Source organism: Pocillopora verrucosa, chromosome 8 (genome assembly GCF_036669915.1).
Source record: "Pocillopora verrucosa isolate sample1 chromosome 8, ASM3666991v2, whole genome shotgun sequence".
Taxonomy (NCBI): domain Eukaryota; kingdom Metazoa; phylum Cnidaria; class Anthozoa; order Scleractinia; family Pocilloporidae; genus Pocillopora; species Pocillopora verrucosa.
The window spans coordinates 15,738,853-15,754,424 of record NC_089319.1 but is presented as its reverse complement, the minus strand read 5'-3'; the positions used below and the strand labels follow the sequence as shown (position 1 = coordinate 15,754,424).

The following is a 15,572-nucleotide window of genomic DNA, read 5'->3' as shown; positions in this document are numbered from 1 at the left end:
TGCGTTTTTATTGTTTTTTTTTTATCAGATTATCATGAATTATTGTTGGTGGACAGTCGTAGAGATGCGGTAACTATTATATTATATAAAAACAAAATGATTCCATTTTCCTGCCGTGGGTCTGTTTAACTAGCAAGAGATCACAAAAAAGTTAAAATGTGATAAAAACATCACTGACACACTCGACTGCGCCTTGTTTGCCACTTTTTTGTTCTTTTCACATTTTGACGTCATCTGTAATCACTGAACAGGTGCACAGTAACATGAAATCTATTTATTAACTAGCAATAATCAAAGATTAGTAAAGTGCGTTCGATCTTTAGTAAAAGGTTTTTTCATTGTACTGATTGCGCAGAAAAAAAAAAAAATCGGTGTCTTCAGCTCAAGGCGGCCAAGAAAACATTTGCACATGAGATCGAGGCTATTTGTGCCACATAGCCAGCCAGCCAGTCCGCCGGTCCAAAATTGCGCCCAATGCCTGAAATCACATGGTATCACAATCGGTCCCCTTGGGACTGGTCCATAAAACCCTCGAGAGTGATTTCCGTTAAAACTACACGATTAGTATGCGTTCTCCTTCGTCGAACGCAATTACAGAATACCGTCAAGGAGGGACTCGAAGTAACCCATGAAATAGTTTGGTAAGCACCAGACTGATTTAGTTGAACCCAAGACCTCTGAGTCCCAAGGCTAGCACTCCGACTGCTCAGGCACTTTTTCTCCTCTAGTTTGTAAAGAAGTTATCTTAATCTAAATAAACTATTATAGAAATTAGTCTTCATTTCCGTGCTTTAACAAACAAGAACTTAATCAGTGCAGATAAAATGACTTGAAACAACAGTATCATGTTATGAATTTACTGATGCAAACTTAAACGCACTGAACAAAATATTCTGAGAGCAAAGAACTATGACACTGTATTTATGATAAACTATTAGACGGCGCTCTATCGCTTGAGTATTTGCGCCGCGGAATTCTTAAAGAACCAAAATAAAAAAATATTTTAAAAGTCGGAAATAGGATACTTAGTATTGAGTTAAGCTAATGTTAATGTAATAATTGTGAAAAATCGGCCTAGAAATCGAGCGTCACGTTATGTCGGCTCTGATGAATAAGTCTGTTTACCTTTTGTCTGAGAGATCTTTATAGGAAATCACCTTACGTTTGATTAAGGTGTGTCCATAAGATAAAAGAACGGTTGATTGTAGTTTTAGTCAGTCTGAGATATAACTTTGTTGTGTTCGCGAGAGGATCCAAGAAATCAAAATCTGAATGGGAAAAGCGACAGTGTGGGTTCCTTTATTCCCAACATAGTTTTCCCTCAAACAATGTGATGGAAAATCCCGTTTCTGTTACCTCCGTCGTCGATGAGAGAGAGACAGTTAAGAGAGACCCTGGGAACGATGGTGGCTAAAGGAACCTTATGATTGTCTTTTTTTGTTTGTTTTCGTGACTTCTCCCAGTTGAGATTTGCAAGAGTTTTTATTCACTAACGCGGTTTTTGTTCCCGTTAATGTTATCGAACGGACAGTTTTTGAAATATGAGCAACAAAGTTTGAGGACACTTAACCATTTATAATGCTTCTGCAGCTACTTCAACAATTCTTTTCCTTCCAACTTCATCAAAAGCTGGTTAGGATCATAATGAACGTCGATTGATTTGATCTTTAGGTTCTCGTCCACCTCGGCCACAGCCATTCCATACATTTCAAGCAGTTCCCCCGTTGGGGCCCTTCCTTTGTAAGGGCCCGTCCAGTGGGCCCAATGGCGCCACGAAAAGGCCACTTTTGGGGGACCTGAGGGACAAAACACCCACATAAGTGAAAACTAATCACTGTACTTAGAAAAACTCGGCATGTTTTTGTAGCCCCGTCATATAACGACGTTTCATCTCCACTAAGGAGTACAGTATCAATATGTACTCGCTAAACTTACCTGAAAATACTTCTATCAATTCCCATGGAAACCCTTGGTCGAATGCAGACCTGAACAAATCATGTGACGATTTAAACGAATGATCGGTATTGTTGTACAGCGGCTGGTTTTGCATCAGTACGTTGTAGTTTCCCTCTTCAATCAATTCCTTCAAAGAAAACGAGCGCTGGTTGTTCCCGCGGATGGTGAAAGCTTCTGTGTCAACACTTTGCCAATCCTTTTGTCGAAAACAAATTAATAAATAAACAAACAGACCGTGAAAACGTTTCAACTTTCAACTTTCAACTCAATTCTCAATGTACATACTATCATCCATTTTTTTTTAAGTAAGCGCTTAAAAAACGTGACTTGGCTTTTAATAAGATGTCGTCACAGTTAAGTTGGAGTGTTCCAATATCCTCCAACTGTGAATGAAAGGTTGTATATCTTATAATTTTGCTTTGTTGTTCGATATGAGTTTCACAAATATGCTGTGTCCTAGTGACTATCAGCTCTTCTATTTATTTATCTCAGCTTTGAAAATTTATGATTCTCTCTTTAGCCATGATTACAAGATATTACACGACATCAGAAAAAAGTTCAATTGATTTTTAAATACATCACATATTTTCCGGTAATTATGTTTAAGAACACAACACCTCTCTATTTACCTCAGTGTTAGTTTTATGCGAAGCTTCCACTTCCCATGATTTCACGAGATCCTCGACAATCTTCTCTAACGAACCATCCCTATGGATTCTTGTCCTACCCTCTAAATAGGCTTTATTAACCTGAGTAAAATCGGGCTTCCCTTCACGCCATTGAATTCCCGGATCTTCCATGAATTTTTGGCGAGGACAAGCATAGGTAATATCTTCCATTGCTTAAAATCGACACTTAAGTCTGGTAATTACGTTACTCCGGTTTAGAACTTGAAACAAAATTGCTAAAAAAGCGGACTATGCCTTGTGCAATCGTAATATAACTTCCCTCCCTATAGTTCGTTGGTTTGCAATTTGGCCTTGGCAAATAAAACGCATTTAAGTGTCGTATATTAAGAACCAAAGTTATCGCAACAGCCGATTAGAACAAGGAAGAATTTCACAGGAGACCAATGAGAACTCAAAGCTAAATATCGCAGATAAGAATCAGAACTTAGGGCAGCATGAACTGAATTCCTTAAAACAGTTTCTTTAATCTCTCCTTTTTGACTTCATTTGTTCTGTGCCACTTTCAGTCCCAATAAGAAGCGAGTTTATCTTCCCCACAAGATTTTTGCAGGTAGTTATTTCCTGTGTGAGGCTCAACTGATAGAGAGTAAATCAAAGTTTCATTGAACTGTCTGCCGAAAAGTAACGCTTATTGAAATGGCAGTTGAGATCTGATTTCGGAAAGTTTTATTGATGGATGAAAAATGGGCTAAAGTATTAATAATGAGTGCATAGGGTTTGCGTTGAAATTGCGCATATGATGCACTCGCACAAACATGGACAATATTCACACGCTTTCTGTAGAAACCTTAATGATAACGAATTTTAAAATTTGACGGCCGAAAAATACGAAAAACAATGAACTGTCAAACCCTGTACGGCTGAAGAAAAAAAACCTTATGCAATAACATAGTAGTAGTTTGTATTCCAAGTTTGACCCTAATAAAGCTTCATATGAACCAACATCGAATTTGATCAATTTGCGGTTGGTCCAAATAAGTGTTAGATTGGGCACTCGAGAAGTTCAACTTCTGATCTGGACTTAAGAACTTGATTTCGACTAGTGCTTACTTAAACAGTGTCGAGGGTAGATGACGACGATATGATGGAAGCAACCAGCGAATAGGGAAGACTTTCTTTTTTATACTGCCTTAGATACATCTACTTTCCTCAGCATGAACGTTACAATATTTTTAAAATGTTTGTTAGATTGGACCCCTCCTTTTAATTTCTTCAAGAGTGAGGGCATAAGTGGCAAGACCAGGGGAATGATATATTTTATGCAGAATATGATACTTCCGGAATGACGTCATGGAACTAATTTCAATCCACACACCATCTTCTTTAAACCTCTGCGGAAAGTTTTAAGGTTAGAATAAGTCTGAGAATTCTTTAGGCGATTGACTGATAAATGATATCGCCGATTGCAGGAGTTAATTTTTTAGTTCTTTCTTTTAACAGTCAGCTGATAGATGATACCACCGATTAGTGCAATAAACATCAACTGACTTCTTAACAGTTTGTTAGCAGTAAAAACTTTGCCAGCAGTAGTGATAACTATATATTTTGAACAGTACTTACTTAAACAGCGTCGAGAGACGATGACGACGATATGATGGAAGCAACCAGCGAACAGGGAAGCCTTTTTTTTATACTACCATGGATACATCTACTTTCCTCAGCATGAGCGTTACATTATTTCTGGACCCTCCTTTAAATTTCTTCAAGAGTGAGGGCATAAGTGGCAAGATCGGGGAAATGGCATATTTTATGCAGAATATGATACTTCCGGAATGACGTCATGAAACTAATTTCAATCCACACTCCTTCCTAACCTTCAGCATTTGTTATCTTAAGGCGGCCTGCAGAGCAAAACACTACTAAACTAATGAAATGCAGCACCCCGGGAATTACAACATGGGGAAGGTTTGGAACGGGAGTGGGTTGAAATTTATTCGATGACGTCGTTCCACAGGTTTCATATTCCGCATAAATTATACCATTCCATAAGTCTTGCATGACAGCTGATGCTATTCCACCCCATTCCCACGGTGGCACGTGCGGCGGGATTTGGTCATCAAGGCTACAAATGAGATCGATTATTTTATCATTTTCAGTTCGTACCAGCGTTTTTCCTGGTATACTTCGTCTAAAACAACGATCTGAATGGTGTGCGTGAATTGATGAAGTCTTTGGGAAGCACATGGGAAGCACATGTTTAATAACTGATGTATTGTGGAAACTGAAGGACAACACAGCCGTGACCGTGACTCCTTTGATTGTAACGCAATGTAAACGTCCTTCATGGTTGCAGTTTGAAGGCTGCCAGCAAATGCGCTCCGAAAAATGTCAATATCACGTTTGATCCAGGCTACTACCCGCTTGAATCTATTGCAAAGAAAGCTTTCCCATCAGAATCTGTGGAACTCGTCGCAGAATGCAGCGAGAACTTCATGTTCATGTTTACATGGTCTTCCAATCCGCCATTTTCATAGCTCACAACAGAGGCAAAGAGAACTCCGTGAGTACGATGAGGTGTTCAAAAAGTCCATAGAAGAACCAGAAGAATTTTGGGCAGAGTTGGCAGGAGAAATAAATTGGTATAAGCCATTTACGAAAGTTCTGGACAATAGCAACCAGCCTTTTACAAAATGGTTCGTGATTCTTGTTCAAAATATATTCGTGTCATGAAATTTTACTCCAACTGGGTGAGCTGAAATCAAATGGATATTGTAAATCGATTAGATGAGAAGAGAATGATCAGAATCTGAAAAACAAAAACGTGTTGCTCTGATTATTTCTCACAGAACTGGAAGAAAGCATGACATCTTGACTTTCTTTAGTCTTGTATTTAATTATCCATAGTGTTATTATCATCATGATGGTAACAAGAACGATGAGTTTAAGCTGGCTTAATTGAATTCTAATTTTCTTTGCAGGTTTGTTGGTGGTGAGATGAACACTTGTTATAACTGCCTTGATCGACATATTGAAAATGGAAGAGGGAAACGAATGGCTTTGATTTATGACAGTCCATTGAATGGCAAAGTAGAAATGTATACATACGAAAACTTACAACGTTTGGTAAGCATACGACTTCGTGTTATGCTTAGGTTATTTTCTTCCCTAAATTGAGATGAGCCTATTTAGTTTTTAATGGGTACAATTACAGTTAATGATTTATTAATAACTTTGCTTGTGTCTTGACTCGGAATTTTGATGTCATGTATGAAACTGCTTTCTGTCTATTTGTCATCTCTAAGTGATACTAGCACTGTATGTTGAAATCCAGGTTTGTTTCTAGGTTGCAAAGTTTGCTGGTGCTTTGGCACAGTTAAATGTCGGCAAAGGAGATCGAGTTGTTATTTATATGCCAATGATTCCACAGGTAACTTTAATTACAATGAACACAGTCATCCAACATAGCTGAAAGAGACTCAGCATTGCCCCTGATTAAATATTTCTATTTAACCCTTTAACTTCCATGAGTGACTAAGACAGAATTTCTCATTACAATATCAATACAGTTTCATCCAGATAAGTGATGAGAATAAAGAAAAATATCAATTTGGGAATAAGTAGTTGATCCAATACTAAATTCTCTGAACTAACATCATAAGAATTGTATGATTGACAGTAGAGAATTACAAATTTGGTTTGGCTTAAGGCTTATTAAGGCTTATTAAGGCTGCAATTGTGGGAGACACAGTGGCCCAATGATTAGTGCACTGAACTTTAGGTAAAGAGGTCTGGGTTTGAGACTTCCAGCCAGGTCATTGTGTTGTGTTCTTGGGTAAAACTATTAACTTTCCTAGTCTCTCTTGTTATCCAAGAGCATTAATGGGTACTAGCAAAATGTCAGGGAAGTCATGATGAAATGCTGGGGTCTTGTATCTGATCCATGGGGGAGTAGTGATGCTCTTAGCTACTTGGCTAGAGTACATTCTTAAATTGAAGCTGTTACATTCTTGCTCTCAATGTACTTTGATTTTCTTTCATTTTGCCTAATCAAACAAGAGAGTAGCTTCTGATTCTCAAAGGAAAATTGTTTGCTCTAGTATGGTACTAAATTCAGAATTTTCGTTCCAGGCTGTGATAGCCATGTTGGCTTGTGCTCGACTTGGTGCTATTCACTCTGTTGTGTTTGGAGGTTTTGCTGCACAAGAGTTGGCAAGGAGAATTGAACATGCTGAAGTATGTAAGCAAATTCATAAATTTTATATACTTGTTACCTGAGAAACTTGTATCACAGTTACAGATTTGCAAAATAAAATTGTTTGATTGTTTTTTCTTAGCCACGGGTTGTGGTGACAGCGTCTTGTGGTCTTGAGCCATCTTGTTTGGTCTATTATAAACCACTATTGGATGAGGCCATCAGGTTGTCAAAATTCAAGCCTTCAACATGTGTTGTGTACCAAAGAGACCAGGTAAATATCTCTTACATCAGCAATGATTGTTAATGATAATTTTTTTGACTGAAAAAATCCACTTTATCTTGTGGTTAGTGGTACAATTACTCTGAGAGTCAACTTTTCCATTATTAAGACAATAAAAAGATAACTTGTGTAAGTACCATTAAGCTTATAGTCATGTTATCAAATAAAGCTATCATTTACTTTCCTTTTATGTAGTGTTCAGGGGGGATTATTCCAGGGCAGGATATCAGTTGGGATCAAGTGATGGAGAAAGCACAGCCCCATGACTGTGTACCTGTGCTGTCAACTGATCCTTTGTATATTCTCTATACATCTGGTACCACAGGTGACCCAAAGGTAATAAGCTCTCTAAAAATCATGTTAGGCATAGGGTGATACATTCATGATGTCTCTCAAAATGTTAATTTCATATACCAAAATTGATAAAACTAGAAAATTAATCACTACTTGGTACATTGATTAAATTTTGTAATTGTTAGATAAAAACTATATAATGTTGAAATTTTTCATTGTATCTGTTTACACAGGGTATTGTTCGACCAAATGGAGGACATGCTGTAGCTCTTAATTGGAGCATGAGAAATTTGTATGGAATTAATCCTGGAGAGGTTAGTAAGCATGACTGTAATGATAACTGTTAGTTGCAATTTTCATTTATTTTGTATCAAAACTAATTAGGGATTGCAATAGTTTTATTTCTCAATCCTCCATGAGTGATCAAGAAATTGTGCCTCTCGCTGAACTACAGATACAAGTTTAAAAGCAGTTAAATTTTGTTTCATATGTTTTCCAATGCTTCAGGCAGTTTAAGATGTTTTTCTTTTGCTTTTATTGGTCCTAGTGATATTTACTTTGTTTCTGTTTGGCAGACATGACAACTTTATTTTTGGTTTTTCAAAAACTCAGTTGGACAGCAATCTAGTACATCAATAATTGATCCACTTATTTAATTTTGAGGTGTGGTGGGCTGCGTCTGATCTTGGCTGGGTGGTAGGTCATTCCTACATAGTTTACGCCCCTTTGTTGTCTGGATGTACTACTGTTTTATTTGAGGTAAGAGGTAATTCTTTCTGCTTTGTAAAACCCATATGCAATCAACTAAGTTAATTTTATTTCTTGCAATTGTCTCAGACAACTCTAACTTCATGTTATGTGATTTTTTACACTCATATTTACTCATTGTCTTACAATCAATTCAACCATGTTGTTAAAGATATATTATGTTCAAGGATGGGTAGTGGAGTATTAATTAAGTATAGTATTACTGTATTATCCACTTTAAAGGGAGATTTGTTCAGGGGGTTGGGGTATCCCTCCCTCAAACAATTAGGGGCTATTTCTTGAAATTCCCAGTAATTTTACAAACCCAAAGTCAAATTTTAAATTTTAAATCAAAGGAATGGTGGCATAAAACTAATATCATCTCTATCTTGAATGCTAAGGGTCAGTTTTCAAAGTAGATTTCATGGAGGCATTCACTTTAACAAGACAAGTTAAGATTACTCTTACACCATAGCAGGGACTCTTATTAGACAAAAGGCTTGTGATTGGTATTGAAATGTTGAACAATATGGAAAACGTTGTGAGTTTTTATGATTTTATCTGAGATGAAGTAATAAATCTACTGATTGTTTCCAGTTACTGACATTGATGTTGATCCAAATTCCTTTCTTTATAAAGCTGACTTCTCAAGAACTGGATGTGTTCCCTTGTATCCCTGATGGTCTCTAACACTTCTCTTTTGACGTACTTCTGTCAAAATGATAATTTGTTATTAAACGTATATTTCTTCGACTGCAAGTCAAGTTACTTTCATTTTTTAATCACCGCACAGGGGCTTTAAGTTCGTTAAAAGAGAGCTTCTGAAATTTGTGAATGACTATAGCTTTTGGAAGAAGTAAAAGCGAATTTAAGGAACTGATTATATAGAACTGAATTGGACGAAAACATTTTCAACCTTTTCTAACAGCAATTTTTTCTCACTTCTGACCTAACCATTTTAAATCAGGTTACTTAATGTGACCGCTGTTTTGTACCTTCAAGATCGTATTAGCCTTCTTTTCAACTTTCTTTGATATTTTTGTGTCCTTCTTGTGTTCGTCTTTTGATTCCTTTGGTGATGAGGGAAAATAAAACTCGTCTTTGCTTCGTTTCTTCGTTTGTTCTCGAGGTGCATTCAGTGGTTTAATTGCCCAATACTCTCGACTATACGTCGCTCGCTTCTTGAAATTAAGTACTGGTTCAAGTTTTTTTATCATTCCGAGGCTTATCGATGGACCAATTTTCTGGAAGAAATAAAACGTATCAAAATTACTTTTTTTAATCTTCGGCGAACTGACAGGTTAATATCACTACTTTTAAAATGCAAAAAAATTTCACAATGCAAGTAAACTCAAATTTACCTTAAATTTTCCAGATGCCATCGTGAAAGATGTGCAAATGGCGAGCTTGTTTTTAAAAAAGGATTAATGCTTTTCTATAAATTTTATAACATATCGAAAGCAAATCAGATATTTTCGACTGTCTTATTTCATACGAAGTCACTGACGATGACCTACACACTTTTCCCGCCAAATTTGCGCCAACGCTACGTCGCTAGCGAAAAAGCATGAGAACTAGCGAGAGAGGGCTGGGGACGGTGTAATGATGTTTTTTAAAGAAGCTATCTTCATATCTAGCTTAGAAAGTTAAAGGATATTCACTTCGGCGAACTTGCTCTCGAGAAACTGAACGTTTCATGTAATCTGAACCGTGGAAAGACCTAAAAAAGCCACGTTTATTTCTAGGGTAAGCCAGTTGGTACTCCAGATGCTGGGGCTTTCTTCAGAGTTATCGAACAACATAAAGTTGTTAGCATGTTTACGGCGCCAACTGCTATAAGAATCATTAGAGCTGAGGTAAGCTTGCGGGGTCATTCACTGTCAGGGCATTGCTCCTCGGTCTTTACTCCTTACTGCATTGAGAGCCGACCGGTGAGGCAAAGTGACTCAGGACCACTCAACTTTCTCCTATGTAATATGCGATATGTATGAAAGAGAGGGAGGAGTTGGAAGGGATGTTACACATATAGCCTGATTCGAGTAAAGGTTGACGGTGTGAAATGTTTTTTGGAAAAGGGGTTCCATGGCTCCTCCTTAAGGGCAGTTACTGGACCTATCCCAGCAATACCTGATCCGAGCCCCTCTCTGCGGACCGCCAGTGAGCCCTACTGTGGAAAGGGCTTTGCGCTATAGTTCAATAATTGAATTGTCATTAGTGGCATCAATACAATATTCTTCCTAATTTGTTTTGGTTTGTTCCCTACAGGACCCAAACTGTGAATTAATTAAAGAATACGATCTGTCACAGTAAGTGTGAAGTCTTAAACCATCTTTGAAGGACACAGAGGGTAGCTAGGAAGTAAACAAAACACTCTGAAGGGTGTCCACTGTTAGGAAGATTCAAATGAGAGAGAGACAGACGACCACTAAGTTAATTGGGATTTTCTGGTTCCTTTGCTAATTCTCGAACAGTTAATAAAAGAGGCTAGTCAAAAGGCAGTTTAACAGGCACGTGACTCTGATGTTCCGCCTTCTACCTTAGAAAGACCATTGAAAACAAGTACACATTCCTCCACTTGTCTTCTCGCCACAAATAGAAATCAAACTGAGGAAGGACGTATGTAGCACTGAAGAGTCAAGCAGACACAGATACGAAACTTAGTTACTCAGTTGACCCACATTGATTAGTTAGAGTTGATAATCTTTACGTACAGCTGAAGGCAGATTACGTGCTCTGTCAATGATAAGTCTTCAGCATTGAAAGTGATTGTACGCAAACCCGTTTAAACGCCCTTTCTTTGGCTCAGTATTGTTTCTTCCAACCTGTCGTACGCCACGATTTGAATGGCATTGTTACATCACGGAGGCATTTTGTAGTTTTTTGATAGTGATTTTTCATTTATTAATGCGAGGAGAACACTAAGGTAGCTAACAGCAAAAAAATGTGTCTGGTTTTCAATCCTACCCACAAACCATCTATGTAGAGCTTATCAATTTTACTTTATGATAAAGTTCCTTGTATTAATCAGTTTTCGCGGATTATTTGTGGCTGGTGAACACTTGGACAAAGATACCATGCAGTGGGCCAGGAGAGCCATTAGTGCACCTGTTTATGATAACTGGTGGCAGACTGGTAGGTCTTTTTTGGATACGAGAAAAAAAACTTAGATCGTTCAGCTGATTTTATGATGTAGTCACTTCGCAAGCGGGTAGCAAAGTTTCAACGTATTTTGCCAATCTTTTCCACACAATAAAGTCGAATGGCTGCGCCTTGTTATATGAAGTTTTATGTTATATAAGTGGTCCTCCCCGTCGTGGGGTTAAGATTTGCAGTATGCAGTCGAAATGGTGCAAATGTACATGGGAAGTGACTTCATCTGAAGACAAATTCGAGTATCGACGGGATGGCTTTTCACTGAGATATCGAAAAATTATTTAGAGGTATAAATAAGCAATGTCAGTATTAGGCTCGCATTCATAGATAATAAGCAATGTTGAATGTGTTCTCTGTGGCGAGAAAGAGCAATGGGTAAACTGAAGTTCGATCATCCAATAATAAAAAATGTTGAACATTATCAAAAGCCTGAGACAATGGGAAAGACCTGGGTCATAAGGAACTGATGATTCCCGTATGTAACGGCTTATTACAGAAACTGGGTGGGCCATCACGGCACACGCTGTAGGCCTGGGACGACCGATGGATGAGCATTTACAGACAACTGGAAAACCAGTTCCAGGATACAATGGTATGTGAACGACACTTTTGTACATATTGTTGTCGTTTTTTTTTTAATCTTAAGAAATGCTTTTAGTTAGCATTTCTTATAAGGCAGGTCACCGTTGCTGCAATCGACTTCGATCAGGGTGACAAGAGAGGACACAGTTGCCCACAGGCTGGCTCGTCAGATTTCATCTCCAGAGGTCTGGGTTCAAATCGCGGTTGAGGCTTTATTTATTGCTCTAACACAAGTCTTTTAACTGTTACAGTTCCTCCCATCTCCATGGGATACTCTATGGAATGCAGGGTGGGGGGGTATTCCGCGAATACTATCCAGGGGGTAGTGGCTATCCTACTCGTCGATTCCTTCTCAAAAAACCAGGATAAACCTTAGAAAGATAGGCTGATCATACGCGGACGTTACCTTTTTTAAGGCGAAAGGTTATGAAGCATTCAGTAAAATAATGATGAAAACGAACAACGTTTTTAAATTTGCTTCTCACCTGGGACAACCGAGTGTACGGTTTGTTTTCAGTGAAAATACTCAAGGATGGCTTAACCGAAGCTGACCGTGGAGATCTGGGTCAAGTCGTTGTCAAGTAAGGCTTAGATAAATTACCTATCTTTTGTACAAGGTTTTGAGTTTGTCTTTTTATATGTGGCTCCTCATTTGACACATAGTAACTGTAAGAATGATGGACACAAAATGAGCTTTAAAATGTGCGATTCCTATTTTAGGCTTCCGCTTCCTCCAGGAACAATGGCGACCCTTTGGAAGGCTGACGACAGATTCGTCAAAACATATTTCACTAAATACCCGGTATGTTACCGCTGTACACCGTCGTAAGATAACAACTTGTCATTAGCCGGTGTGTTAACACGTCATCTCTTGCTTCTATTGTGGTCTACATTCTGTTAGGGATATTACGACTCAAGTGACGACGGTGTTATGGATGATGGTGGATTTGTGTCAATCATGGCACGCACCGATGACGTCATCAATGTAGCAGGTCACAGGATCTCCACTAAATCTTTAGAGGAGGTGAAGTATTTTATTGCTCTTATACTCGGGTCGGCTTGGTTCAAATGAAACAACATTCTCGCGATTGCAACAGATCTAAGTGTTTATCTACAAGATTTGGTACGTTCGTTGTCCATTAATGCATCCTCTGAAACGTACCGACGTAATCGCAATAATTTTCTTCTTTGTTTTCAGGGAATGATTCGTCTCGATTTTGTGATCGATGCCGCATGCGTGGGACTTGAGGACCCGATCAAGGGTCATTTGCCAGTTGGATTTATAGTCATCGATAAAAGTACGCGAATGAGTTTGTTAAGAAATTGAATAGGAGATGTTTATTCTTTTCAGTTCAACTGTTATGAACGTTTGTGAATCACCCAATTCAATGCCTTGAATCTGATACCGAATTAAAAAAAAAATCGCGTGCTAGAATATGGACAAGGTAACATCTTAAGAGTAGTTACTGATTTAGGAAAGACCAGTTTGTTTGACTATGTTCTTCAGCGTTTCTTGCAAGGTCTTCAGGGATAAAATTCAGACGAATTTTAAATAATATAGAAGGGAATCATATATCGAGTACATCTAGGCTTTGGGCGTACGAGCGTAAAACTTACCCTGTAACGGTCCCCGTCCTTTGATTTGAACTGAAGTTGATTTCTGTATTTCTTGCCAAAGCGAGTGGTGTTTCCCGAGAGGATGCAGTCCAACAAGTTATTCAGAGTGTTCGTGAGTTTGTTGGTCCTGTGGCGGCATTTAAAACTGCCATCGTGGTACCAACACTTCCCAAGGTAAGTTAGAATAATTACATGAACGGCTAAGAATATGTGAAAGTCATATATTTGAACTGCGGTTTAAGACGTGAATGAAAGTGATCCTCGCAGTAATGTGCACTACTTGAGCAGTAGTGAAAAAGTGAGCACCTAACAATGAACCACTCATGAATAAACCCGTGAAGTGATGAATAAACGGCATAATGACCAGCTCTCAGTTGGCTTGTTAGCTCAGTTGGTAAAGCGCTGCACCGGTATCGCAGAGGTCATGGGTTCAAATCCCGTACGGGCCTGAATTTTTTTCAGGTCTTATTTTCACTACTGCTCAAGTAGTGCACATTACTGCGAGGATCACTTTCATTCAAATAATTACATGGTCAGTCGACTGTTTTTTTTCTTCATATTAACCATTGTTGCAACCTTGATACATAATTCATCTCTAACAGTAATGTATATCTTGTTGTTTTTGAGGACCTGATCAGAATACTACGACGTGATGATTCTGTTTGTCTAGTTTTTTAAGACTCGAAATTTCGACCACATGCATCGGTTTCGCCTTTCATTGGCGTGATTAAGAGGGTGAGAGTCTGATGGGGCGTTTGACTCTTCACTTTGACATTAGAAGGTGATAATTCATATCGATCACCCCCACCTCCAATTCATTGGAAAATGGTACCTACAACAATACTGTCATTGCGTGTAAAATCGTCACGAATCAGTGATCAATCATATTTCTATTCCGGCTTGAGAGGATGTGAAAAAAACAGTTAAAAAAATTCGAAGCCAAATTGACTCTCTCAGTGCCAGTCAATCGTTGTAAACGTTCTCCTCTCGGCTTCAATAAACCCAGCCGTTCGTCTGTGTAAAACTACTGTGGTTAGACAAAGAAGACTTTTCTTCCTTTCCTTTTCCATCAGACTCGCTCAGGAAAAACTGTGAGAGGTATTCTGTCCAAGATCCTTCACGGAAAACCTTATAAAGTAAGTTAATGTCGTTTGTTTTTTAGGAAATTTTATTTTCTTGGTTTTTCCTCGCAATGCAAAAATCCTCATTTGTGATTTCTAGTTCGCAGAGTGGTTCGTGACATCGAAAAACTGTCGTTACAACCAGCTTACGAATCAACCTTACAACTGTTTTTATCATACTCGCCTATACATGATGTTGTTTTTGTTGGTATTTGGTTTAAATTCAGTTGTTTTCCTCTTATATAGATTACGCCAACAATGGAAAACCCACACGTGTTGGAGGATATTGAAACAATTGTACGGGAAGAAGGAATCATTGAAAGGACACAAAAGTAACGCAACGCCGTGTTATTACTGAATGGGGGAAACACTTAAGAAACACTTAGGAAATGATTTTAGATCGGAAGATTGTTGATTGAAAATATTTAAATGAAACAGATAGCAGATAGAAGTATATACGTTCATAAACCTGAAGCGCGACTCTTGCAAAGATATCGAGGGGAGCCACTGTAGCCATAGTTGCGGATGAGGACTGCAGCGACTTAAATAGCCTTATCAGCCAAAGTGTGCGGAAATCCATGCTTCGGCCAACTTAGTTTTTTTTTCCGCTCTCCATCGCCGTCCAATTATTCCCATGGGAACTAATTACATAAAGGGCAGCGCTGTTGGATGGAAGTCCTTATTGGTTATTTTAAACGTCTCTTAGTTGCAGCATGGCCTCAGGGGCTGATATGTGGCTCTCCTCATATGTTGTCACTTGTCTCTGTAAGCGAAGTTGGTAACCATCACAAATGGCAACCTTTCTGTGAGTATCAACACAGATGCAGCTGTATAGGGAAGTAATAAAGTATCGTGGGCCAAAATGGTAGAAATACCTTGCACTGATAACCATTGGGCGTCATTTTTGTTTCTGGAATGTCATGAAAACTCATTTTACCTGTTCCTTAGAGAGTGCTTTTCTCGTCCATGCCCCTCACCATTTCGTCTCCGCGCGTATA

General features: G+C 38.5%; 3 protein-coding genes across 3 annotated transcripts; 1 reads left to right on the top strand and 2 right to left on the bottom strand.

The window, feature by feature from the left end:
* Nucleotides 1-853: 853 nt before the first annotated feature.
* LOC131769142 (uncharacterized) lies at nucleotides 854-2,829 on the bottom strand. Its single transcript, XM_059084886.2, has 3 exons — nucleotides 2,586-2,829; nucleotides 1,936-2,152; nucleotides 854-1,796 (listed from the first exon to the last, which is right to left on the bottom strand). Exons 1-3 carry the CDS (start codon nucleotides 2,793-2,795, stop codon nucleotides 1,591-1,593), a joined length of 633 nt encoding a protein of 210 aa, XP_058940869.2. The 5' UTR covers nucleotides 2,796-2,829; the 3' UTR covers nucleotides 854-1,590.
* Nucleotides 2,830-4,686: 1,857 nt separating this feature from the next.
* Nucleotides 4,687-15,462, top strand: LOC131769096 (acyl-CoA synthetase short-chain family member 3, mitochondrial). Its single transcript, XM_059084842.2, has 19 exons — nucleotides 4,687-5,278; nucleotides 5,564-5,708; nucleotides 5,929-6,012; nucleotides 6,714-6,818; nucleotides 6,920-7,051; nucleotides 7,256-7,396; nucleotides 7,588-7,668; nucleotides 8,018-8,113; nucleotides 9,847-9,957; nucleotides 10,367-10,407; nucleotides 11,130-11,233; nucleotides 11,751-11,846; nucleotides 12,354-12,417; nucleotides 12,557-12,638; nucleotides 12,738-12,860; nucleotides 13,035-13,134; nucleotides 13,515-13,627; nucleotides 14,527-14,589; nucleotides 14,821-15,462. The coding sequence occupies exons 1-19, from the start codon at nucleotides 4,971-4,973 to the stop codon at nucleotides 14,908-14,910; spliced, it is 2,079 nt and encodes a 692-aa protein (XP_058940825.2). The 5' UTR covers nucleotides 4,687-4,970; the 3' UTR covers nucleotides 14,911-15,462.
* LOC136283162 (uncharacterized) lies at nucleotides 8,208-9,609 on the bottom strand. Its single transcript, XM_066171527.1, has 3 exons — nucleotides 9,463-9,609; nucleotides 9,097-9,345; nucleotides 8,208-8,812 (listed from the first exon to the last, which is right to left on the bottom strand). Exons 1-3 carry the CDS (start codon nucleotides 9,481-9,483, stop codon nucleotides 8,699-8,701), a joined length of 384 nt encoding a protein of 127 aa, XP_066027624.1. The 5' UTR covers nucleotides 9,484-9,609; the 3' UTR covers nucleotides 8,208-8,698.
* Nucleotides 15,463-15,572: the final 110 nt, after the last annotated feature.